The sequence below is a fragment of the Homarus americanus genome, unplaced genomic scaffold (genome assembly GCF_018991925.1).
Source record: "Homarus americanus isolate GMGI-L3 unplaced genomic scaffold, GMGI_Hamer_2.0 scaffold15667, whole genome shotgun sequence".
Taxonomy (NCBI): domain Eukaryota; kingdom Metazoa; phylum Arthropoda; class Malacostraca; order Decapoda; family Nephropidae; genus Homarus; species Homarus americanus.
Window position 1 is genome coordinate 4,134,465 of NW_024726107.1, and position 26,582 is coordinate 4,161,046.

At 40.5% G+C, this 26,582-nt stretch overlaps 1 protein-coding gene across 1 annotated transcript in view; it reads left to right on the top strand.

Moving 5' to 3' along the window:
• Positions 1-24,853, top strand: part of LOC121865361 — a 202,374-nt gene extending 177,521 nt beyond the window's left edge. The window contains exon 17 of the mRNA XM_042364698.1: positions 22,944-24,853. Coding sequence (XP_042220632.1) covers positions 22,944-23,474 — 531 coding nt within the window. The 3' untranslated portion in view covers positions 23,475-24,853. The remainder of the gene's footprint in view (positions 1-22,943) is intronic.
• Positions 24,854-26,582: the final 1,729 nt, after the last annotated feature.

A 26,582-nucleotide genomic window follows, 5' to 3' on the forward strand; every position in this document is an offset into this window, starting at 1 on the left:
TACCCAGGTACACCACTAACTACTGCCTCGTTCAGGTACACCACTAAGTAATGTTTCACTCATGTACACCACTAAATGCAATCACTCCGGTACACCACTAACTACTGCCTTACTCAGGTACACCACTAACTACTACCCTACTAAGGTACACCACTAACTGCTAACTTACTCAGGTACACCACCAACTGCTACCTTACTCAGGTACACCTCTAACTACGGTCTCACTCGGGTACACCACTAACTGCTACCGCACTCAGTTACACCACCAACTACTACCTTACTCAGGTACACCACTAACTACTGCCTCACTCATGTACACCACTAACTACTACCTTACTCAGGTACATCTCTAACTACTGCCTCACTCAGGTACACCACTAACTTCTACCTTACTCAGGTACACCACTAACTACTACCTTACTCAGGTACACAACTAACTAGTGTCTCACTCAGGTACACCACTAACTACTACCTCGTTCAGGTACACCACTAAGTAATGTTTCACTCATGTACACCACTAACTGCAATTACACCGGTACACCACTAACTACTGCCTTACTCAAGTACACCACTAACTACTACCCTACTCAGGTACACCACTAACTACTAACTTACTCAGGTACACCACTAACTGCTAACTTACTCAGGTACACCACTAACTGCTACCTTACTCAGGTACACCACTAACAACTAACTTACTCAGGTGCCCATAGCTGCTGCCCTGCTCGGTGCCACTAACTGCTACGTTGCTCAGGTTGCACCACTACCTTACTCAGGTACACCACTATCTGCTACCTTACTCAGTTACACCACTAACTGCTACCTTACTCAGGTACACCACTAACTACTACCTTATTCAGGTACACCACTAGCTACTGCCTCACTCAGGTACACCACTAACTACTGTCTCACTCAGGTACACCACTAACTGCTACGTTACTCAGGTACACCACTAACTACTACCTTACTCAGGTATACCACTAACTGCTACCTTACTCAGGTACACAACCAAGCACATTCCTCATTGCTTCATTCTGAATAAGCTCCAATGGCCTAAGATCATTTCCTGAGTAAGAAGCTAGAACTGGAGCTGAATAATCAATGATACTCCTAACTGTACTTAAGTACATAGATCTTAAAACTGGTATACCAGGCAGGAGCGGAGGAGGGTCCGCGTCAAGAGGAGGGTCCAGGACAGTGGCAGGGGGTGCTGCTGGGCCGTGGTCGGCGTCTGAGGCAGGACGGGTGTGCTGGGGTCGGTGGGACGTGGTGCTTGGAGCAGGAAGAGGTGCTGGTGTCTGCTTAGAGAAGCAATGCTGCTCTAGGGTGTCTAACCTGCAGTGTAGAGACAGTAGCTGTAGAGCAGATGAGAGATGCCTCTGTGTGGGTAAGCCAGTCTTCCTTGTTGCTTGAAGACTGGGAGAGTGATCGGTTTCTCCTCCATCCTATGTGAGTGCGAATCTCCGGGGGTCACCATTTGTGGGGTACGAGATGTTTTGTTCGCACTCAGGATGGGATGGAGAAAGGAAACTCACAATGTGCTCTCTGTATATATATTGTATTGGATGTACAGTGCAGCTTGGTGCTGGGAAGTGGCAGCGTGGTTACAAGCGTTGAGTAGAGAGAGCTGGTTGGTGAGGGTGCTCAGAGGAGGACCAGCTTGTGGGTCGCCATGCTCGCCGGAGGGAGCGAGGGCCGCCAGGCAGGAGGAGGAGGAGGTGTTGCTTGCTGGTTGGCGTAGGTAAAAAGAGAGGTAGGTCACCACGAGGTCAGGTCTTATATAGCGGAGGAAGGCGTGGCTTAATAGTTGACCTCCGTCATGTAAGGCGGCGCTGGTTGACCTAGACCACGAGGCATACACCGGGGAATTCGCGGGGTCGGCTACTCAGCGACAAACAGCGTTTGTAGGGGAGGAATCCACTACACATCTATTTCTAGCTTGACTGTGGAGACAGGTTTGAGTCCTAGTTCCCTCACAAGTCTGCTAATTATAAATGTCTTTTGAGAACCTGATTCTGAAAGTGCTCTTTTATATGCTATTTTCTTATTCCTTATTATCCTTGATCTTGCTACTGGTAAGACTGTAGTCTCATATTTAGCATTAAAGGACATCGCTGGGGTACTTTGCCCTTTCTTATGGCAGAAAAATGAATATTGTTTACCCTCGTGACACTTAGGGCACTCTTAGTTCACATGACTCCTTGCCATCGTGTTTCCTACAGCACTTGCGACAGCTAATTAGTCCAGCCTATCCTTTACCTATATAAACCTATCACAGTGACCACTGTAATGTGCCTCGCAAGAAAATGACACTGTAGTTTTCTTTTTTCTGTGGAGATTCTAAGGATTTAATTTAGATAGATGGATCACTAGGTTTATCCTGAGAGGTATAGATAGTCACTGTGCTGCTCCGATTCTTTTGTGTGAGACAGTTTTTTTGGTCACGGTTCAACTTGAAATAGTTACTTGCTTTATTTTATCGGGTCCAGACCCGTGCGAGTCCTATGATTTAACGGAGCTTACTGTTTAGTGGTTAATTACCCCGAGTAAATATTCCCTAATCTGTTCCAAGGTGGGGTAATCATTGTCCACTTTTTGTTATATTTTCCCCAGAACACGACTTAGCAATTTATTTGCCACTATAGTTGTGAGCACCCAGTTTGATCCCGTAGGTTACAATTAAAGTTAGCTAATACTCCCTAACAAGTCTCAAACTCTGCACTAAAAAGCATTAGCTCTTCGGACGTATATTCAGGATTATTTTAAGACTCAAAAGTGTCTTAGAAGTTTCACTGATTGCTCATTCAGGTATTTCATATATTACTTGCAACAATTTTATTGCTTTGTCATAATTAACGTCACTAGTTGCGAGACCCCGAATAATTTTGAGAGGGTGTCCTTTCAGCAACCTCTCAGGTAATTAAATTTAGTCGCTTTTTCCAAGTCTGTTCGGCTGCTAATGGCAGCTTCAACTGATCCCAGAATGATTGTCACCTTGGAGGATTAATAAAACAGATATTTTTGCCAATCCTCCAAAATTGTGTATCTCTCTGGGGATCCGGTTTTTAATTTCATTCGTCTATCCCAGTTCCTGTTTTCCCGTGGCTCTCCTATCCTCAACTTTTCCCATTAATAATTCTGTTATTATCCCCCATCCTAATTATCAGGCAAAATTATCGCATTTTTTTCTGTACATTTCAAGTATTTTTCTTGAAGTTTTTGCAAACTTTAGTATTTCTTCATTTGTTTCCCTATCAGTGTAACTTATTCTTTAACATTCGCCAATAACACCACAATTCAGAGGCCTCCAACCTCTTTTAATTAGTTTTTTTAATAATTAAATTATGTCTTTACTTGACTTATTATTGTTTTGATTTCTTTTGAACATATACCATCAGAGCAAATGGTACTTCCCAAATGCACACAATTTTTCACTTAGTTAAATTCCCTTTTGCCTACCATAATTCCTATTTAAGGATTCATTTCTAATTTGGAAACTGCCATTACTTTTATCTTTACAGCATTAACTTTTAACCTGCACTCTTCACCCTTTTCCACTAATCTGTTAACCAGTTTTTCTAGTGCCTCTTCACTATTTGTGAAAAGAACAGTATCATCTGCATAGCGGATAAATGATATTAATTTACTATTAACTTATAGTCCTTCATTATCACTTACAACTTCTCTCATTAAGAATTTTGAAACTATATTATACAGACTTGTCTCACTCCTTATTTAACTTTCAACCAATTAGTTAGTTCATTATTTACTAACACTGCAGCCTCCATTGCCCAGCAAAGATATTTTAAATTCTAATATCTCCTTCATTAATGCCTATTTTTTTCTAAGACCTCTGTAAGTTTGTTGTGTTTTACCTTATCATTTTTTTTCTTCAAAATTAACAAGGCAGATATACAAATTTATTTGAGCCTCTACAGTCCTTTCACTCAAAATTCTCAAACCAAATATAGCTTCTCTAATTTCGTTTCCTTTTCTAAATCCATTTTGAGCTTTAGATAACTCCCTTTCTATTGTAAATTGTATATTACTTAAAATGATGTACAATAAAACTTTTCAGGCATGACTTATTTAGCTAATTGTTCTCTATGGCTCTTGTTTTTAGGTAATTATACAAATATTTATTTTTTAAATCATTGGGCAGGTCTCCTTTGAGGTATATAGAATTACAAAGTTTAGTCAAATATTTGATTCCATTCTTGCTCTACCATTTTTCATTTTACTCACAACTGCCTCAACTTGTTTCCAGAATTGACATTTCGATCTTAATTTCTTTTTCGTTTTTTACTTCTAGTCTATCTTTATCCAAAGTCTAATTATTCAAAGTCAACCTACTTCGAGTCGAAAAATCGTCCTTCTCCAGGCATGACGTCATCTGGCCGGCAGCCCCTGGCCCGAGGGGGTGGGGGGGGGGGGGAACTCAGTTACCAGCTGGCTGTCGCGACGGCCACCTGGTTCGAAAGTCTATAACAATGTCTGATAAATGCTCCGTATTTGGACGCATATCAAATTACAGACTACATGATAAAAGTTTGAGATTTCATCAATTTCTAAAGGACGAGAAACAGAGAAAAGAGTGGATTTATTGTTCATGCAGCAAATATTATAGGGTGCAACAGGAGGAAGGGCAGTACTTGAGATTCCTTAACAGATTTAAATTTAAATTACCTAAAGTCTAAATTTTAGTTAGGAAACCGGATGTGGAGAGACAAGTACCTATCTGTTGCTTGAAACTGTTGTATATCCTAGTCATCTGTAATTTATCTAGTGGTCACAGTGATAAATTGAAAACCTCTACGCATACATACTTGTAAATAGCTAGCCCATATGCCTATGATTACTTGATTGCTTTTACACTGATACTGGTAACAAAATCATAAGAGTATAAATAATAATAAAGAGAGGAGGAAGAAGGTTATTAATAATAATTATAATAAATTTTAATAATAATAATAGGAATATCATAAAAATAATGATTGCATGAGAAGTTCAAGTGGCTAACTGAAAGATAGTGCGCTAGGAAATGAGAAAATCAGGATATATGGCAAGAATATCTTCTAACACAATGGGATGGTCTCACCCGGGATAATATACGAGTCCTCCCTTACTACTGTTTCTTCCACTACGGTCAACTTCGTCACATAGTTTTTTTAGAATAACAAATTTATTGACTAAGCTTGGAGTACAATTTGCCTATTCTGAGTAATTCAGTCAGGTCTTGACACTGAGGGTGGTATCACTTCTCACTGCCATGCAGGACAGAGGTTCATACACAAAGGAATAGATCTCATTCATTAGCACTATATATAGGTCAGACTCATGTGGGTTTATGTCGCTGTTCACTGCCATGCAGGACAGAGGTTCGTACACAAAGAAATACATTTTATTCATTAGCAGTATATATAGGTCAGAGTCATGCGGGTTATGTTACTGTTCACTACCATGCAGGACAGTGGTTCATATACATTGGACGTCATATTCTAATTGAAGACTAATCAGTGTGGGCTAGCAAATTTGGGATAAACAGCAAGATTGTCCTCAACCACCCCTGATTCAATGTAGTAATAACAAAGTTAATGATAGAATAAGTCAGGTGACCTGAAGTCTTTGACAGTGTCACATTCAATAATATAGTGTTCAAGTGTATGCTTTAAAAGTTTATCACAAAGTTTACATGTTGAGTGTTCCGGTATGGGTACAGCGTTACTAACTTGCCAGATGTGTCTGTATCCTAGCCTAATTCTGGTCACAACTATATCACATTGTCTAGTTTTGTCCTTATGCTGGTCATACCGGTACCTCTTGTCACACAATTTGTCATATTTACTAATACTACAACTGCCAGGTCTCTCTGCATTTCTCACTTCTTCTAGATCATAGTTCATGATTCTGACTTGAATGTTTTTAAGTACAGCATTGGACAGGCCAAGGTCACGGTCAACATTATCTTTTTTACATGCCTCATTTGCGAGTCTATCAGCACAGTCATGAAACCAAATTTCAACATGGGACGGAATCCACACAAATTCGATACGAGAGTTGTTCTCATTGGCAGTTATCACATTTCTTTTAATATCACATACAACTTTAGACATAGAACCTGACGGGCTGTTCATTGATTTCAAAGCACTTTGAGAGTCACATAATATCACCCCACCTCCATTTTCTTGAAGGTAGTCTGGAGCTTAGTAGATTCCAGTTAGTTCAGTTTGTATTGTGCTGGCTCAGTTGTTTAGCCTTTGCTTGTTTGACACTATCATCTCTTTTTCTTTATATATAACAATTGCACATCCTATTTTATCTGTGTTTGTATGCACAGAACCATCAGTAAAAGCATAACATTCACTTGATTTAACACTCTCTATGTGTCTGTTAATAGTTTCTAGTGTAACACATCTCATCACATCTGTGTTTAACATTTGCTTACTACCAACAGGAGTGTAACTGATATTTCCAGCCAAGGAGGAATGGCATTAATGGGTTCGTCTGGGGTGATTGGGACATTCAGTTTCAAGAGATATGTAACACTTTTATGAACCTACGCCCCAAAGAGAGTCTTCTGTGGAAGGTTGGCGAGATGGTCGGGATTACTTAGATAGAACATCAACTCAGTTTGAACTGTAGTTTGGGGACCATTGTTCTTTAAAACTTTGACACAAAACATGGTATTAAGTAGAGCTAGCCTCTCAGATAGGGAGGGCAGCCCGAGCTCTTTCCTCATATTTGCAAATCTGGTTAATTTTGGGTATCCTAGAATGATGAGCATGGCTTTATTTTTGTACTACCTCAAGGCTGTTGAGTTGTTTAGGCAGAATAGTCGAGATGGAGAGCATGATAGTCAACTACAGAACGAATGAAGTGAAGATAGAAAGTACAAGCATAGGTGATGTTAATTCCATAGCCCTTGACAACAAGGGTTCTGAGGGGTTTAATGCTCTGCATTAGTTTGGCACGAAGGTTGCCGACAAAGTTTACATCATTCACACAACTTCCAAGATATTTATAAGAGCTACATAGTTCCAAGGGCATGCTGTTAATGTTAAAGTCAAGAGGCAGAGGGTGAGTACGACGAGGGTTGAAGACCCTCGTCTTGTCAACAGATATTATGAGACCACATTCCACAGTCCTCTGAGCAAATACATCCATCAAGGCTTGGAGCCTGAGCTTGGTCTGTGTCATAATGCAGATATCATCAGCATAGCATATTACAGCCTCGTTTGGCTGAACTGGAATGTGAGCATTAAGTTTGTGCATCAGTATATTAAAGAGCATAGGACTTAGCACTCCTCCCTGAGGCGTGCTAAGCTCAAATGCTCTCATTCTGGCACTTTTGACACTCCGAAACAGAACACTGGCATACCTGTTGGACAGATAACCCTTTATCCATGTCAGAAGATTACCTTGGATGCCAAAATTAGCTAGAAGCTTAAGTATAATGTCTCTATTAGCTACAACAAAGGCTGATTTAAGGTCTATGAAGGCTGTCTGTTAGGGTGTGTCATACAGAGGCGAATTTTTTTTTTTGAGTTTGAAAAATCGGCCCATAGTATTAATGGTGTAGTTCTATATGCAGAATCATGTGATATCTTCAGATTTGAAAAGTTTTCATTTTTTGCTGGGTAAATTTTAACTTGAAATCTTATGAAAATTCAGTATTCCCACCCTTTTACCAACACCACTAAATAGCTTATTTAAAGTAAAGTAAATGTATCAGGTTAATTTATTAGGATGAAAATGATCCAGAATAGTGAAACGAATGATCTTGACACATTTATTAAATTTAATATTCCTTTAGAAAACAAAATCATCAAATACAAAAACCGGTTTTTACTACGACCCGGTGTTGCTGCACACCATAGAGAACATGTCTTTCTTGCTTCTGTTTCTACTCATCACCTCCCTGCTGACCACCTGAGCTCGGATGTAGCCTTCCCTCCTCTCCTGGCTGTACACGTGACTGCTGGCCTCGCTCACTTGCTGTACACAACGCTCTATACTCTGGGTGTGCGAGGGCCAGGCAGGGACATGCATGGGGTTGTCCAGGAAAGCTCTGACTTGAACATTGGTGAGGCTGCAGGTAAGAGGGGGCTCACTGCCAGCCTGGATGTTATCCAGATCTATGAGATCAGTGAGGGTCTTGGCACCTAGATTGACTTCAGGAGTCTTCCTGACCCTGAAGGAATCGTCACCAACTGATTCGTCATGCCCAGATCCTCTCATAAGTCTCATATCCAAGATCTTTTGACTGCCACTCTTCTCTCCTCCTCATCCTTACTGCAGAGCATTGTCTGCAGAACTGCCTCGGGATGAGCATACCAGGAAGATCTCCTCACAGTCTGCTCCACAATCTGAACAACCTTCCTTGGCTGACTCCTCAGGAGCTCAAGCTGGAAGAGAACATGCCTCGGACCTTCGGAGAACGATGACTTGACCTTGGTGTTGAACCAATTTGGCAAGTAGACACTCACGATGAATTGGACAATAAGTCTCAGGTTGTGAAGCTGGTTCCCTTTCAGTTTATGATGAGCGACCCAAATTCTGCAGAACCTGAGAGCCGTTGTGAGCCACCTAGAATGTGAGACTGGACCTATCTGCAGGTAAGCAAGTCTATCAGGCATGACCCCAGTTTTGATGGCACTGCAAATCATGTAACCATAGTACTGGTCAGGCATCAGGTCGTCAATGACAGTATGTGCAAGCTCAACGAGTGGAGGGCCAACTGTGATTTTTCAAAGCTCGGATTTATTTCTAACTCAGTGGCAGAGTCCAGCATCTTGCCAAGAGGACCAGACCATCTGTTGTTTGAAAGAGTCTTGCCATCCAGCTCCTGGATCAGATGTCTGAGTGGCAACTCGTTGGTGTGGAGGTCACAAACAATCCAGACCAGCTTCCTCCCAATCTTCCGCTCTATCCACTGTATGACCCCCCTTGCCACCCTGTGTTCGTGTTGGTGCTGTCCCCTCCAATGGCCTGCAGGGTCTGGTCTACGTTCCTCTCTCTGAGCCAGTTCACAATGTTATCTGCCACTATCTCAGCTGGTTTCCTGATGTCATCTTTCTCTGGAGTGAAATGCCACAAATACTTCCCTCCTGGTTCACTGCAGCAGGAGTAGTGTTCCTCCTTCACCATGGCAGGGAACAACTTGTCAGAATTTCCAACTTTCATGAACACTTTAGTGTCATCCCTTCTCCCATCAAAGAACAAACAATTGATTCCATTTTCTCTTATCCCCTTATCAAACTCCTCTTCTAGGTTACTGACAAGTTTCTCCTGAGCTTTCCTTACTTTGTTATGATCTATCACCAGGTGAACATCATCAGGTGTTATCAAACCACCGTCAATCCAGGCAGCTGTTGTTATCTCTGCAGTTTCTCTGAGACCAGTGTGGTGTCGAATGCTGGCCAGAGCTATGCTCGGGATATCTTTCCTATTTCGAATCTTTATGCCTGGAAGGTTTGGGATCATTATTTTTGTGGGTTGGGGATGTGTCACCCCTCCTGGTCAGCACTCGGATCAGCCATGGGAAGTCATTAAACTCTGAATCAGCTTGACTCCAATCATCGGCCTTTTACCTCACCCTGGGCCTCTCGGCCTTTTCCTCGCAACTCTTTTCTCTTCTGTCTCTCTGTGGCAGCCTCCTGTCTCTTGGACTCCGGAATATCTTGGCTAGAAATCATGAGAGCCCCTATACTGCCAGTCTTCTCTCTCTGTGCTTTGACAAATGCCAGTTTGATCACAGGAATCTTCAGTTCACGCTTGCAAATACAGGAGATGTGGGCCTCGGATTTACAGTCACGATCGCATCCAAACTCAGGACAGAGAACAATTGGGCACTTGGAAGTAATTATGTCAAATAACTGGTCCAGTTGCTTGGCAAAGCTGTCCTTAACTGCAAGTTTTCCTCTCCCAAGAGAGATATCTCTTGCCTTTTCCCAACTGGCTAGCAGTCTCTCACTAATCTTCTTCTGACTTGTTATGACTGGAGGCTTGAACTGAGCGTTAGCCAGAGTGTACTGTGCCAAGACAGCTTTGGTCATATCACTGGCAATGTCTTTGTTTGTGTAAGTTCTTTGGTTCTTTTCACTGATTTGCCTGATTAAAACACCGTATCTCAAAGCATCTCTCAATGTAGGCAACCTGACTTCAGGAGCTCTCTCCCAGACCCAAGATAATGACTGAGATGGCTGGATTTTTGGTTCCTCGTCCTGACACAAGCAGCCATCGCAAATATTATCAACTTATAAATGCATCAGAATCTGAAACAGAAAAAATATTGTTAGTTGGGTTGTTAAAGAATGAAGTCAGAAAGCAATGTTCACTATTTAATTGTAATGCACTAATGCAGCTGTACGTTAGATTTTCGATAAATTTCACGCTAAAATTTACCTAGCAAAAGGTTGCAAAATATTGAAACTGAAATTATTTTCTGTTTATATACACTAAAATCTACCAAAAAAGTGATGGGCCATTAGTTTTAGCTGATCTTCCCTCCTATGACACACCCTACTGTCTGTGTCTTATCTTTTGAGTGAACAAGATATTCTGCAAAGCATGTCTGTGTGCTGCGCCCGGGCATGAACCCATACAGATTAGGGGCCAATTCGTCTTTGATTTGAAACATGAGATGGTTGAGAACAACTCTTTTAAAGACTTTACACATACAGGATGTGAATGAAATGGGGCTGAAGTTTGGAGAGTTAGCTTTAGGGATTGGTACTATGTTTCCTTGAGTCCATGTCTTAGGCAGAATACCCTGTGTGAGGCTCATTTGATACAGGTCAAGCAGTGGATGGTTGGAGACCTCATTTAACAATCTCAGGGTGTTATAGGTTATGCCATCCTTACCAGGGGAGGATGATTCACCTTTTATTAGTACTGTTGTTAGTTTGTGGTGCGTTATAGGAAACTGGTCGGCAAGGTCTGGTGAGGAACAGACTATTTCAATATTGAAACCCCTATTAATGTGAGTGGCTTTAAGATATTGCTATATGTCAGAAGGCAGGGAAGTGATTCGTGACACACTAGACCATTGGTCTAATAGCATGTCAGCATACTCTGCAAGGCCGTGATGAAGTTGGACTGGGGTGGGTGACTTGGTAATGGCTCTAATTTTGTTCCACACTCTTGCTAGAGTGGTTGTTCTATTAATCCCCTGTAAGAATTGTTCTCAATAGCTGTTTCTCACCTGACCTTTGAGTTCACGAAATGCTCCGTTAGCTTTGAGGAATGCCAGGAGGTTATCACTAGTTTTATTATGCTTATAAGTGTTGGCAAGCTGTTCTACCTTCTCTCCTTCTTTGATGAGGATGAGGTCATGTGTCCACAGAGGTGGCTTAGTACTGCCCTCCTTCCTCCTTGACTTAACCCAGGTGGCATAATATGATGTCACATAATAAGCTTTGCCCTTGCTGCAACGTGTGTAGACTAGGTTTAATTAGACTTTGGTTTTATCATTGCATAGTTCTTCTACGTACTCTGCCCATCTCTCTTTTACATATTCTGTCTATGCTTTTGATAGTCCTACCCCAGTTATATCCTTTTTCTGATTCATTTGCTTAATCCTTTTGTAATTTTCCTTATAATTATGCCTTCTGTAATTATTGTCAATCTCCTTGCATTTCGTTTCTAAATAATTTTTGTCCTGTCCTCAATCCTTTTTAATTACTTTGTTAAGTTTTATGTGAGCCTCAATTCTTCTTATAATTTTTTTCGCGTCTATTTTCGTTAGAATTTAATTTGTCTCCCACTTACTTTTAGCCTTGTTCCTCGTATACCCAATAAGTTTTCCTCATTCTCTAACATAACATCTTTTTAAATATTATATTGTTGACCTAGTGCTTGTTCATCAGTCACACTCTAGCAATACTGAAAATTTACTTTCGGTTTCAATTTCATATTCTATCCTTGCCCCTGTTTTGTCTGTTGTTTTCCTGTTTAAAAGAAGTCTTAGCCTCACTAAACTAATTACCGGGACGTGATCTGACCAACAATGTGCCCCAAAATTGATTCGTGATGCGGATTATTGAATGTCTACATATTTTCTGAAATAAAATGTAATCTATTTGATTCCTGGCAATGTTGTTTACATTGTCCTGCGGTGAGATCCATGTACAGAGACGCCTAAGGTTTTTTTTTTTTTTTAAGGGAATTAGCTCACCCGGGCACAGGTCACTGACCCATATCAGGGCCTGGGGGCGAAAATATAATAATAATAATAATAATAATAATAATAATAATAATAATAATATAATAATAATATTAATAATAATAATAATAATAATAATAATAATAATAATAATAATAATAAAGCGAAAAAATAAGTAAAGAGTGAGAAACGAATGTACATTATTATGTATGTTGTGTTTTCAAAGTAAGAGAAACAATTGACCCTGCAATTGTGTTTAAATGAGGCAGAAAGTCAGATCAGCAACCTTGGACTTGGTCACAATTTTCGTGATGCCATATGGCAGCAGGGTCTACCATTAGACAACACATAATGCTTCCAATATCTTCCCAGGCGGTAGTACCTCCCTGTTTAGTAGCTGTTCAAACCTTGTATATGCATTATCAAATTGTTTTCCTTACAAGTGTCAATAAATATTTCTCCTCTTTCATTTCTATTATCTAACTCATGTGAACCTACTTCTGGTGTTTCTTTCCTTTTCCCAACTTTCCGCTGAAACCACCAATTATAATCAGACATTCATTAACCTTCACGGCCTTTGGCTTTCTTTATATCCTCATATTTTTTCTAAGATTTCATCCCCACTATAATTTGTTGGTTCATAAACCTGTATTGTTACCAAGTCCATGGGTTCAGTCCAATATCCCTTTACACTACTGCACAACTTCTGGCTTACAAGAATACCAACACCTACCTCACGCCTTTCACCACATGAATATATGAAGTAAAAATCCTCACCACTAATGCTATTTGAACCTGTCCATCATATTTCACTTAATTCCAGAATGTTCCACTGCAGTCCTTGATTTCCATACAATCATTTGCATATTCACCAGCCTCACATTCCATTTTCCAATCTAGATTTTGTTTGTTCATTTTTAAACTTTCCAGAGTTCTGTTTAATATCCAAGGCTTTTTTTTTTTCTCGGACAGTACTTGCTCGGTGTCGGTGGCACACTGCCTGTAAGCACGGGTGGTTGGTCTTTCAGGTGACGATGATCCAAGAAAAACACCCGAAAATAGTTTGTCTCTCCATGGTTGCTCAAGGGCAAGAGATGAAGTTAATGAAGTTAATGAGAATGGATAACTCTTATGGTTTATCTCCCCCACTTTGTTCACTAAATTCTAGCTTCCTCGAGAACCGATCCGTGGGAGTTGTTGTCGAGGGATCGATCTCTCGCTCTTTCTCTACCAATAGTGGTGTTCCACAGGGGTCTGCTCTTTCACACTACGACCAGTTCTATCTATTCTTATGCTGATGATTCTACTCTTCATTCTTCTTCACATTTTTCCCTTCCCCTAATTCTCAAACTAGATCTGTTTCTAGAGCTGATATAATTTCATCTATCACTGCGGATCTATGCAGCGTCTCCGAATGGGGAGGTAGAAATTTGGTTAAATTCAATAGTAATAAAACTCAGTATTTACCTATTACACTTTCCAAACTAGATGATCTCCCACCAATCACATTTCAGGACGCAATCATTCTGCCAAGTTCTAAAATAGATATACTAGGTCTCACCATTTAATGAAAAATATGTCATGGAAGACACACATCTAAAACAGTGCTAAAGCTGCCTCCGGAAAGCTGAGAATGCTGTACAGATACCGTAGCTACTTCACTCCTGAGTAGTTGCTTCATGTTCATAAGGAATTCATTGATCCTAACTTGGAGTACTGCTCTCATATCCGGGGTGGCTCTTCTTCTGTCCAACTGTTAGATAAGGTGGAATCAAAGACATTTCGTCTTATTAACTCTCCTCTTTTAGTTGATAATCTTTCTTCCCTTTCTCTTCGACGCAATGTTGCTTCACTCTCACTCTTTTACAGGTACTTTAACGGACAATGTTCGGTGGATTTGGCATCCTTTGCACCGCCGGCAAGGCCGTGGGCTCGTAACATTGGTCTTGCCCGCGAGCCCACAGTTTCTCTGTGGCTGTCGGCCACGCTAGAATAACTCGTTATAGTACATCCTTCTTTCCTCACACAGCCAAACTGTGGAATGCTCTGCCTTCTTCTGTGTTTCCATACTCTTACAATCTGTCTCACTTTAAAAAGCTGTCTTTTTCTTTTCTATTTTTAATTTCTTTTTGCTCCTATTTTTCGCCCCCTAGGCCCCGTTGTGGGTCGATGACCTGTGCACGGGTGGGTTCTTCCCCATAAAAAAAAAGAAAAAAGACCTTTTCTCATCAGAAGACTACTTAAAGAGAGTAGAATAAGTTGGGAATGAACTATGGGGCGTAAAGGTCACTCACACCTCTCTCTGGTAAAGAACCAGCCAATCCCCTGAAGAATTTGCGTGTTAAGCGACGATCCACTTTCAACCCATCCCAGGTATCTGAAAGTCGTTCGTTCGAGCCCCTACACCACGGCAAGGTAACGCGAATTCGGGCACTAGATGGGGGAGAGTACGATGATGAAGTGATATCTTACTAATGCACTAACGCAGATAATGAAGACACGTGTTAGTAGCAGTAATGTAGTTAAGACCTTTAAATTCTAGACCGAGAACTGCCTTCTGAAACCGAGATCTATAGAAGTAGGGACCGAGACCGAGACTTTACCAACTACCAACTATTTTTTATTTCATGTACTCACCCCTGAAGATGTGTAATTATATGAAAGCGCTTGGGAACTTAATGTATTCTTTTTCCCTTGTGGTTATCAGCAGATTAAAAATTAAATATACACACGCTATTCTTACTTATTTCTTCAGATCATATCTATTATATCTGGTTCGCTGATCATATCTTGGTACTTTTTTCTATATATTTAAATCATGAGAAGTATTCAATACACTTAATAAACATTAACATACTCAGTACATTTGTTGATGTTCGGCTAAATACACGCTCAACCGGAGCACAAGAGGCAGGCACAGTTACAGTGGTAAGTCCCAGACAAATTCCTTGAAACACATTATCTTGAGTAACATGTGCACTTGCACAGTCGCATACAGCTTAATTTCTCCTCTTTTGCATTTGCACATGGTACAATCTCTTTTGCATGTGACTTGATGGTGAGCTGAATCGTATCCTAACCAAGTGGGAGGGACATCCACATCCACCAGCTGTCCCTCGAGGTCATCCCACACGTAATCTGATGGTTTCAGGTGGGTGTAAAGGCCTGGGACTTAGGGATAGAAATCCCTTACCAGACTAATCAGGATCTTAATAAAGGAAAGTCAAGGACCATGGTTTTCTGAGGAATAACAAACAACCGTTTGAAATTGACATCTCTTTACTATAAAAAATATAACAAAACTCTGACACCACTCAACAAACATCAAGTAACAAATACGGGAGTCTAACAATTAATGCAGTAAACAGTTAATGGAATCAAACAATTAATGGAATCAAATAATTAATGGGAGTCAACAAATGACAGAATCAAACAATAAAAGGGAGTCAGCAATTAAAGGAATCAAACAACAAAAGAATCAAACAATGAACAGATATTTCCTACGGCAGTGGCCCTGGGGAAGGTTCTGGAACACGGTGATCCACTCTCAGGGGGAAGCGTCCATTCAACTCCTCACTCGAGCGACAGCGGCCAAGGTCTTGATATGGCAGGAGAACACCGGGGCACAGACGGAGGAGATGAATTGACGGTAGTGGTATGGGGTAGTGGTAGATGTCCAGAGAATTGACAGCCCACGAGTCCCGAGCCTTGATGAGATCACAGCCAAAATTTGACGAACAGCGGGGGAAGGTAGTGATTGCACTCACGGCTGAGTAGGATCTGCCTGTGACACAGGTAGCCGCTGCCGTTTTCACCTCTGTCCACCCCCCCCCCCCCAAGTGTTGGTCGCACCAGCAAACGAGCGAGAAAGCAGCGGTAACGAGCAGGAAGATCGTTTCCGCCCTTACAGTGGGTAAGCTCAAGTTCGTGGCTCCTTGCCCAAATGTGTGCCTGGAAGGCTGCCCTAAGAGCGATGGGATATGTGTAGTCCTGAACTGGGTCGGATTGTTCATAAGTTCACTGACGCTGACACTGAAAATAATGTAGAACAATCCTACCACGAAGGACAAGCTAGTCAACAGCGCTTTCTCCGTTGCACCGAGGACCTCATAGAAACTCTGATGATCAAAGGAAATCCATTAAAAGAAGAAAGTAAGGAGTTAGTTTCGCTTGACAATCTAATGTTCACATCATCGTCAGCGACTGGGGCCGTCCTGTCTTTTGAATCACTGGGGCAATAACAATATACTGCATTCAGAAGAGACGTTCTGGAGCTGAAAGTGAAGCCTCTCGCTAAACCTATCAACAGGAGCAAACTTTTTTCATGAAACACGCCCTCATAAACAGAAGGCAAACCAAGCCAGAGCAACGCACTTCAAAGATCATGTCTCCCTTTTCGGCTAGTCATTTATTGCACTGGATCACCCTGGAAGAAACTTGAAGGATTTCTTCCGTTGCTAGTCGTCTCTTCATCCTCCAGCCTTGTCCACTGGGGAGGATGAACTCGTGTACCAAGTCTGACCTGCTTCACTGTATCTTGGAAGAGTACCGTGTGAGTGAAGAAGCGGATATGCAGGAAGACATCTTCCCTCCTCCTGGACTCGATGTGATGGTCATCGACGGTGGTGTCCTGGTCCACTCTCTCACAGGGAAATCTGTACGTGGTAAAACATTTGACGATTACTTAACCAAAGTCTTCTACCCACGCCTACAGCACGACCTCAAGCGATGCGCCCGAATCGATGTTTTCTTAGACCAGTACCTTGTGAAGAGGAGACATGCGAGAGGAGACAGCAACAGGGATAAGGCAGTGAACGACTGGAGCATCCAAAGATCCTGGAAACTGGCAATGGGTCTTGAACAACCCAGACAACAAGACTGAGCTGTTCCGTTTTCTCCCCGAAGCGGCCTACCTCCCCTCCCCTAATAACAAGTACATCTTCCTCACTGCATGTAAAAAAAAAATCTTGCAACTGTAAGAGATAATAGTGTAGTGTTTTTTTCTAAAAAATAATACTATAGTTCTATAGAAATCCAAATATAATACTAAACTGTAAATTCTGTCAAGGCGTGAGGTCCTTCACATTGGGAGCAGACACTGTCCAGGCGATATGTGCAAATACATCGATGAATTGTGCATTGTGCATTATATTCTTCTGATGATTTTTGAATGTGGAGGCATTTCGAAAACGTCCCCTGTCGACAACGGTGGATATTTTGTTCTCGCCATTATAGAAAAAACCTAATCTCTACCATAGCTTTGCTGCTATACATGATGGCATGAAAATAGCGGCCTGTGTACCCCTATTTTGTTTACTATAGTGTCATGTAGAACAACTCAAGATGTACAGCCCCCTTCACTAGTGCATTTACAGGGGTTCGTTAGGTTTTGTACAATGTGGCAAGCTGTGTTTGTTTACATTCGACAGAAGGAAACTCTCAGTAGTAGGCATACTTTGGAATCATATTAAAACAATATTAAAACAAATATCTCAAAGATAATGATTTGTGGAATGTTTATATGACGAGCCCATGTAAACACACTAGTGAAGGGGACTGTACATATTCCCTCCAATACGTAAAAGGACGACTGCCAAGACCGAAACACATAGTTAAACCACATCTTTATAACCACCATCATATATGATAACAATATATATTTGAGGTGTCAATTACCATGCGTTCAATGTCAAACAAGGCAATTTAAATAGTTATGTTATATATACAAAGGATTCTTTAGGGTTCCAAGTGGGTGTTCCGAACGGACTGAACAACTCGGGTATTGCACATTCCTTCATAAGAGCGTCACATATTACTCGTACTAGACACGCACATAAAATAATTGCCAGCAACCTCAATGTATTGTTAAAGAAAGCTCACAGCCAGTACACGGATGTAGCACCAGGTGATCAGCCCGAAAACATTGACTGCTGGTGTGCCCGGGGGAAGGAAAAAGTCCCCAGTTTCTCCCTCTGGCATATTGCATAGCATCTGGAACTTCCGGTATTGTTATATGTTCGATCAATAAGAGAAGATAACTTTCAACTCTATACAGACTGTCTAACAAAACTTGCACCATGGTTCTTCACATTAGACCACATTGGCTGTCAGTTCATGTGCGAGACATGACCAGTCTCTGTGGGACATACCCAGATATGGCTAATTAATTCTATAATGGGAAGTTCACCGTTCGGAAGACACGACGAGTGTACTCCTCAGTGGCCATTGATCATGACCACAAACAAAATAACGAATCTTTAGAGGGAGTTGGCGGAGCTGTTGGTCTAACTCTAACCCATAACCCAGAATTTCTCAGGCGTTGGGCAATTGGTGAGCCGAGTTTGAACTTAACACATGGATGACCAAGAGACCCATCACCATGAGCTGACCAAAATTATAGTGCAGGTTTGCTAAGCAGGTTAAAGCAATGGCTGCTGTGATGGAAGATATACATAGCCCATTCCCAGAGCAGAGTAATGTCCTGTTGAAATTAAACACCAAAGAAATATATGACGTAGCTGTCGTCAGTTCACTTCGAAAGACGGAAAAGATAGGACAAAACCAATATAATTCCTATGTAACCGAGCGACTGCTGGGCAAGAGATTCATTTCCGACCCGACTAAGAAAAATAAGTTCCCATTATTGAATTGGCCATCTGCAAGGGAACTGTCCAAAACGAAGCTGAAGGATATAGCCTTAAAAAGTGTGCTTTATTCTCGCGGCTTTTTATTAATTAATTATCAGACACGGGATGGCAATATTCACGATTTCTTCAAATACGAGAACCAGGTTTATCCACCATCAATGTCTTAAGTCCGATTTTCTCAGCTGCCTCGAAAACTGTTGGTGTAGTTGTTGGAGCTGTTGTAGTCAACATGCTAAGACTCACGGGTGCCAAGACTTTTGACTACTACGCATTGAAGGTGTTTCTTCCCTATGTCAACAGACATCTGAAAAGGGCCTGTTGGATGGATATCGTGTGGGACAGTTATGCAAATAACAGCTTGAAATCACAGATCAGGAAGAAACATATAAAGGGCATTAGAATAAGAGTGAAAAGGTCAAATAGCTTTCAAAGGAACTGGCAGCAGTTTCTTCGGGTCGACGAAAACAGGTCAGCACTCTCTTTGCCTTTCTAACAAAGCATGGTGGAGATTTTGTGACAAACAAGCAGCTAGTTACAATATGTGAACCCAATATTTTGAGCAACTTTCCACACAATACAAATCAGCTTGGTCCCCACAACCACAAAGATGCAGCTGACATTGTGGCCAGCGTTTGGGATGGGCCAGCACTTACGGTAGATCCCTGCCCTTGAGATAGCCACATCACTTGGACCAGATAAATCAAATGCACTGCTCATGTTCCCTGCATATACTGGTTGTGTTAAGGTGACATACTGTCATCATTCGCAACCAAGGGGAAAATTTTAGCATTGTCAGAAGCACCAGTGGTAGTGTCACTGGAGGAACGTCTTAGAAACGCCTTAGAGCGCTTCACCATCCTACTCTACGATCCAACCAGCAGTAATGAGGACATTGATGTGGCCCGCTTCAAGATGTTCGCTAAGAAAGGATGAGGCATGGAGTAAATTCCTCCCACCAAAGATGCTCTTTCACATCACACTGACCGAACAGTGTATCAAGGAGGACACTGTTGGGGTTCGGCACTGCAGGTAGCCCCCAGAATGCCACCACCTACAGACTGGGGATGGACTGAACCTCAGCACTGGAAAGCATGGCGAGCAAGGCTTCTCGACAATTCTTGTTCTGTGGATGCAAAAAGGGCTGCAGAGGTGCATGCAAGCGTAGGAAAGCAGCTCTAAAGTGTACAGCCTATTGTCATTGTGATGGTGACTGTGTTGACGAGTATGACACTCAGTGTGTAGAGAAGAGGCGGTGAAGGAAAGGTTACAGGTTGAAAATCTTTCGAGTTTAGTTGTATTTCAAAATGAAAATGTATTTAAGTTATTTTATATTACGTCATTCATGCTATCTAAGTTGGTTTATCTGACCATGAAGACATCGTGATGAACACCTGAAATTGTCAAATAATTTAGTTTTCATAAGTGTGGTTACAGAGATGTGGATTAAAATACGTGTTTCAATATTGGCCATCTCATTTTCCGTATTGGAGGGCATCTATGCGGTACATCTTAACTTGTTCTACATGACACTATAGTAAACAAAATAGGGGTACACGGGCTACTATTGTCATGTCATCATGTACAGTAACAGAGCTATGGTAGAAATTAAGTTTTTCCATAATGGTGGCAACAAAATGGCCGGCTTTGTCGACAGGGGAAGTTTTCGAAATGCCTCCACATCCCAAAAACATCAGAGCATAAACTATAAGTGTGCCAAGTTCCATGCTTTTATGACACAATGCACAATTTTGCACATATCGCCTGGTCTATAGAGGGTGAGGCCTCTCTGGCTGTGGTTGTCACGATTGACGCCTACGTCTTTGCTGCATCATCTAGGCGGCTTAATTCACTCGATGTATTACTGTTGTTATGGATTATTTAAACCTTTAGTTAACCATAGGGTGATTTGTTACACCACTTCCAAAGTTCACTTGATAATCAAGCAAGGAAGTTAACCAGAAGTTTCAGCACAGTAGACAAGGCAAAGTGTGATCAAGATAATAATGTTCCATTAGAAAGTTATCAATTTAGTATGGTAGAGAGTAAGTAAAATGAACAGTGTAAATTTTCTTATTATACTTAAAATCGACTTAATTTCAACAAATTATTATAAGGAGCTCACACAAGTGCATTATTAAGATTGAGTGAACACTTGTAAGAATAAAAGAAGGTGGTTCTCTTCAAATTGGCACCAAGAAACCACATAAGTACAGTAATGATTGACCTCATATATAATAAGTTCCACTTGTACTGGCGACGGTAATAAGAATAACAAGTATAGAAATGTAAGGTTCGTTTGTCTCGTCACTGGGTGGTAAATGCTTCACAGTTAAGTTAGGGGAGCTCTTAGAACTCAGCTTTTCCCCCTATGAAAACTAAGGCTTGTACAAGACCTCTAAGACAAAATAGATAATACTTAGCGTTACAGATGGCACAGGGAGATTCTGGGGACGTTGAAGGCAGGTAACGGGGTGATCCGTCAGCCGAATAGTTTGTTTTGCCGGCCGTTAGCTGCTGCGGTTATTATTGCCGTAAACTTGTTATTTTGATCTTTGTCTTTAGTTTTTCTTCGTTTTTTGGGACGGTCCACCCTTCTTGATCTTGTTCAGTGGTCACAAATATCTTGTTTTTAGAGGCTTATAAATTCTGTACGACACAATGTTAGTATATCCGTTTCTTGTTGATCTTCCTTGTTTTTCTTTTCTTCTCTCTTGTTTGATTCTTGTTTCTTTTTTCTTCTGTCTTGTTTCGTTCTTGTAGCTCCTTGTAGCTCAGTTTTCCTTGGATTACAGCTTGGCTACCCTACATTCCTCCCTCCACCTGGGACACTCCCAGTCGGAGGATGAATGAGGGCCGCTTTGAATACCCTCACGGATGCAGAGCTAAAGGCTTTTGCAGAGGTTTCAGGAGGCCTCTATGCAGCCTGTGAATCTTTAGTTTGCAAATTATACGAGCTAGGCAGAAAGATGTTCTGCCATCTCAAGAATTCCGTCGACAAACAACGCCCTGAGGTTTCACGTTCTTAGGGCAGCCTTCCATGCACACATTTGGGCAAGGAGCCACGAAGCTGAGCTTACCCACCTGAAATCATCAGATTTCGTGTGGGATGACATCGAGGGACAGCTGGTACCAAAGTAGATGTCCTTCCCACTTGCAAAGGATGCGATTCAGTTCACCATCAATTGCACAAGTGCAAGGAAGATTGTACCAGGTGTAAATGCAAAAAGGAGAAGCTAAGCTGTACGCGACTGCGCAAGTGCACATGTCAATCAAGATAATGTGTTCTCATTGAATTTGTCGATGAACATGTGCTCTAAAGCAATTTGTCAATAATATCCAGTTTCTGTTCATGAACATTAGATTTTATCTAACATCAGTGCTAGTTAATATATTTCGTTTCCTGTAAGTCACTGTTGAACACTTTGGTTTCATATTTTATATGTTCAGTAGACATCCTGCTGTAAAATCATCAAAGCACGAAGAAGTGAAGAACAAACATATTCACAGGGGCTTATTTTTTGCATTATATTTCAGAACATTTTGAAACAAAATTGAGGAATGATATGGCAGCCATTAGGTGCATTTTGATTGCCTTATAACAAAAGTCAATGTTATTTTGCATTCAACACCTCACTGGTATCAATCGGACTAACCATTCTGAAGAAATGCCATTTTCTATACGTCACCCCCATTTAGGTTCAACCCTCTCTACCGAGAGCTTTTTTGGGGGAGGGGGTTACCCCTTTGTAAAATTTGTAGTTGGGTTCCATTCTATCAGTTCATAGAGAAATAAAACTTTCCCAAGGAGTTAAACTTAAACCACTTTTGTTACTCCACTATTGTTCCTCTTCCAGCCATTATATGGTTTTGGTACATTGTAAACATAAGTACTTGCTCTTGTCATATCTCATAATGCTGGTATCTAACTATTGTACAGTAGATAGTTGACAAAGCTCTGATATAACCAAATTGTATGTACTTGAATCTTTTTTTTTTAGTGTATAGTTTACAATTGATCCTCTGAGTTGCTTATGGTTGCCATTATTTTGGAATTTGTTGGCAGTGATAAAAAGGAACAGCGTAAGGAATCATGTGATGTTATTTACTACCACTGACATTACGTTCTCCCTCAGGTGGTGACTATCTTCATACCAACAACACTCATCAACATCATCTCTTTCGTCACTTTCCTCTTCAAGTGGTTCGACTTTCAGAACCGCATCATGGTATCCCTGACGGCGCTGCTGGTGCTCTCGACGCTTTTCTCACAGATCACTGACACCCTACCTAAAACATCCTACTTCAAACTTATTGACATCTGGTTCTTCACCTCCATCGTGTTTGCTTTCCTCACCATCCTGACACACACCATCGTCGAGTACAACCACCACTACAGCTCACCCACAAGTCCATCGCCCACCACTTTCCTGCCGGCGAAGGTCCTCCCAGTCGGTGAGAGTCCCAACAACATGATGATGATCACGAACACCAAACATCGTATGAACCGCCCAATCCTCATCAACAAGATTGGTTACTCTATTATACTTAGTGTGTACGTGATCATTTTCATCATCTTCTGGACTGTTGCCTTCACTCAGAAAATTGCAGAAGATACCAAGGTGTTCATTACCAATGAAACAGTGATAAATGGGTATCCAGAGTAGAATGATGCAGCAGCTTGTCTGACAGAGCCACTTACACTACTTCTGTCAATCTCTCTAGTTCATGTACTCTACAGTACCTCGTAATTCTATTGTTTGTAATTAAAAACAAAGAAACTGTATTTTTCCTTACTTACAGTCTTATTAGTCGTTCCTTTTCTTATTTAAACACTGTAAGCATATTTAATATTCTTGTTTCCATGCGACCTATATTATTACCAGTCACCACCTATTTTTATTTAACATAATTTAACTGCTCATGTTATGATAAATGAAGAGCATTAATCCCTCCCCCACCCCACAGACCATCGCATCAACGGATGTTTCTACACATACACGTATCCCGAATTTCGAACTTTTTTTTTTTAATAAAATATTGAGTGATTTATGAACGCTCTCGTGTACTTTGATAAAATATAAAAGATTATTTATCTGGCCCGGCTAGAAGACCTTAGCTATGTTTGTGTTTTTTTTTTCATGTACAGTACAGAGCAATTGAGCTACTTACTGTAAAGAGATGAACTATCGTAGACACTATTGACTTAATTATTACAAAGTGATCAGTTGGGATAAGTATCACTCGCATATTTAATTCTACACAACCAAAAGCACATTCATTTAACTCACTCTTATTAATCTGCTATAACTTTTCAACGCATTTCAAAATTCTGTAAATGCGCTCAGATGTGAAACGGTAAGTTAGAGAAATGTACCTGCCAAGAAACTTCCTCCAACAGAACACATCTTTGACCTACAACTACTAAGGCGTAATTAACATCTAAGAATATGGCGAGAAGCTGTCATACCAGTGCACCAATTCCTTAACTCGGCGGGGATACGAGAGAGCACCAGATGAGACAGCTGTATGACCAATGATGATAGAACATCCTCCAGTTGCACCAGAACTTTTGAACAGCCTTGTGTATAACTGTCCTCCTACGTGTTGTGCTCTGCAGTGCAAACTTCTTACCAATGAACAACCATGTACTTCAGCATGTATCTGAGTGTCATCGTGTGTTACTGATGCATCGGAGGAAAACTTACATTTACAAATCCTCTAGCACTTGCTATTCTCTGTGACAGTGACTCTGAATCAAAGTATTTTTAGAATCATATTTGTTTGTGGGGAGATATCTTTAGTGGCGTAATGCCTATCTTCTCTGTGCTTATCATAAATAGGTATAAGAAAACTTTTGTCAGCCATTTTTATTTGCCAAAGAAATTTTTATTGAACTTAATGATTTCCTTTATTTTGGAAATTAGATATAAACATACTTTTGTCTTGCATTCTTTATTTGCCAGGTCCCTTTGCCAAAGAAATTTAATATTGCACATAATTATAATTCATTTGTCTGCCATTTGTATTTGCCATATTGAATAAAAATTAATTACCACTGTCTCTATTTGACTCCTGGAATACAGTATTGCAGGATATGATAAACAGGTAATCTTAAAATGTGATATAGTTTGTGAGATATTGATTACTGACATTAAAAAGAGCGCCATTTTACCCTGCCATATTTTATCTGGTTACTTATGCACCAGAATGATCTTAAAGTATCTTTATCTGATTCCTTGGCTCCAAAAGTATATGGCTTAACACCATAAACAAATATTGAATCTTTACCAAATAAAGTGATGAAACGGAATATATATTATAGTTTTAGAGAAAAAAAAATTACTTTGTTTGTTAAAAACCGTGAATAATAATTTTATTATATAACATAGTATTCACACTTCGTATGATTCAGCTGTAGCAGCCAAATCTTGGTTAACATTCGTTAACTTGGGATAATTCTTTTTTATCGATTTTATTCTTTGTCGTTTTGGGGGGGAAGATGATTTTCTTCTGAATTTACCAAGCCTTCCTGAGAGCAGCTGCAAGGCTATATCCCCCCTTGCCTCTTTCGCGGGCCTATGCCACTAACCACATGGGACTTTTCTTCCATCTTTAGTGATTTAAGAAAAACTGAGAAAATTCAATTACCTAGGTTATGTTAGGATGGAATCGTTAGGTTTCATGAATTTCACACTCGTTTTTTAAGTTCAAGTTGACTCGTCAATTTTCCCAAAAAATTAATGTGAAATTCATTAAAAAAAAAAAATCCAAATATATAGGAATAACACAATTTCGTCCAAAAAGTCATGGGCGGTCCTAAAACAAATAACAAAACAATAGTATCCTACTCATTTTATATATCCCATTGATACTCTGATGATAACTAGCATTTCTAAAGGGTGGAACGTTATCAGTACTAAATACATTAAATAAAGTAAAATCTCATAAAACAAATGAAAAGTCAACAGTCAAAATTGACAGAGGTATACTGTAGGTAGGGTTGCCATACCTCCGTATTTTCGCGGACATGTCCTCCATTTAGGTCTCGAAATCTTCATCCGGAAGTAACTTTTAAAATTATTCAAAAGTCCAGAATTTCAGCTTCCATCATTTACTCCACGGAAAAAAACATGAAACTGTAATGTAGAGATCTCGTTCAGTTTTCGTCAGCTGATAAGTCACGTGTACGTCTGTACGGTGTTGTCAACTTAGCTCAGTGGTTCTCACCCTGGGGGCCATGGCCCCCAAGGGAGCCACGGCAAGAATTTAGGGGAGCCACGGCGAGCTGTTATAAATTGTACGTTTCCAAATAATGTTGGGAATCTGAATTAAACAAAACTTGTATTACTTATTTTGACTTGGCAGAAGAGAATTTCCCTTTTATTTTTGTCATTTTATTTAATCATAACGACAATACAATTTTAATATTTACATACTCTGGTGAGATTTTTTTCCGACTTTTTAAGATTTCACAGGTCCAGTCTTTGTCTGTGTGACAGGCGCTGGACCGAGCTGCTAAACTGACTTGTTCAGTGCGTGTGTCATCCCTTTGCAAGTGGTGATAGGATCGAATGATCTCAGTCTGGCCTGGGATACCATCACGAAAACAGTGGAGTGTATTGTCTCTGAACCATATATTGTGTTTGAGCTCGTCTTAAGCATAATATACTCCGTAATTGGTGTTACTTTTTTTGTTTCATAATTCATGTGGTCGCTGCTTTACATGGGTAAAATATTTGTACACTTCCTTTATTAATTATTTCCTTATTTAT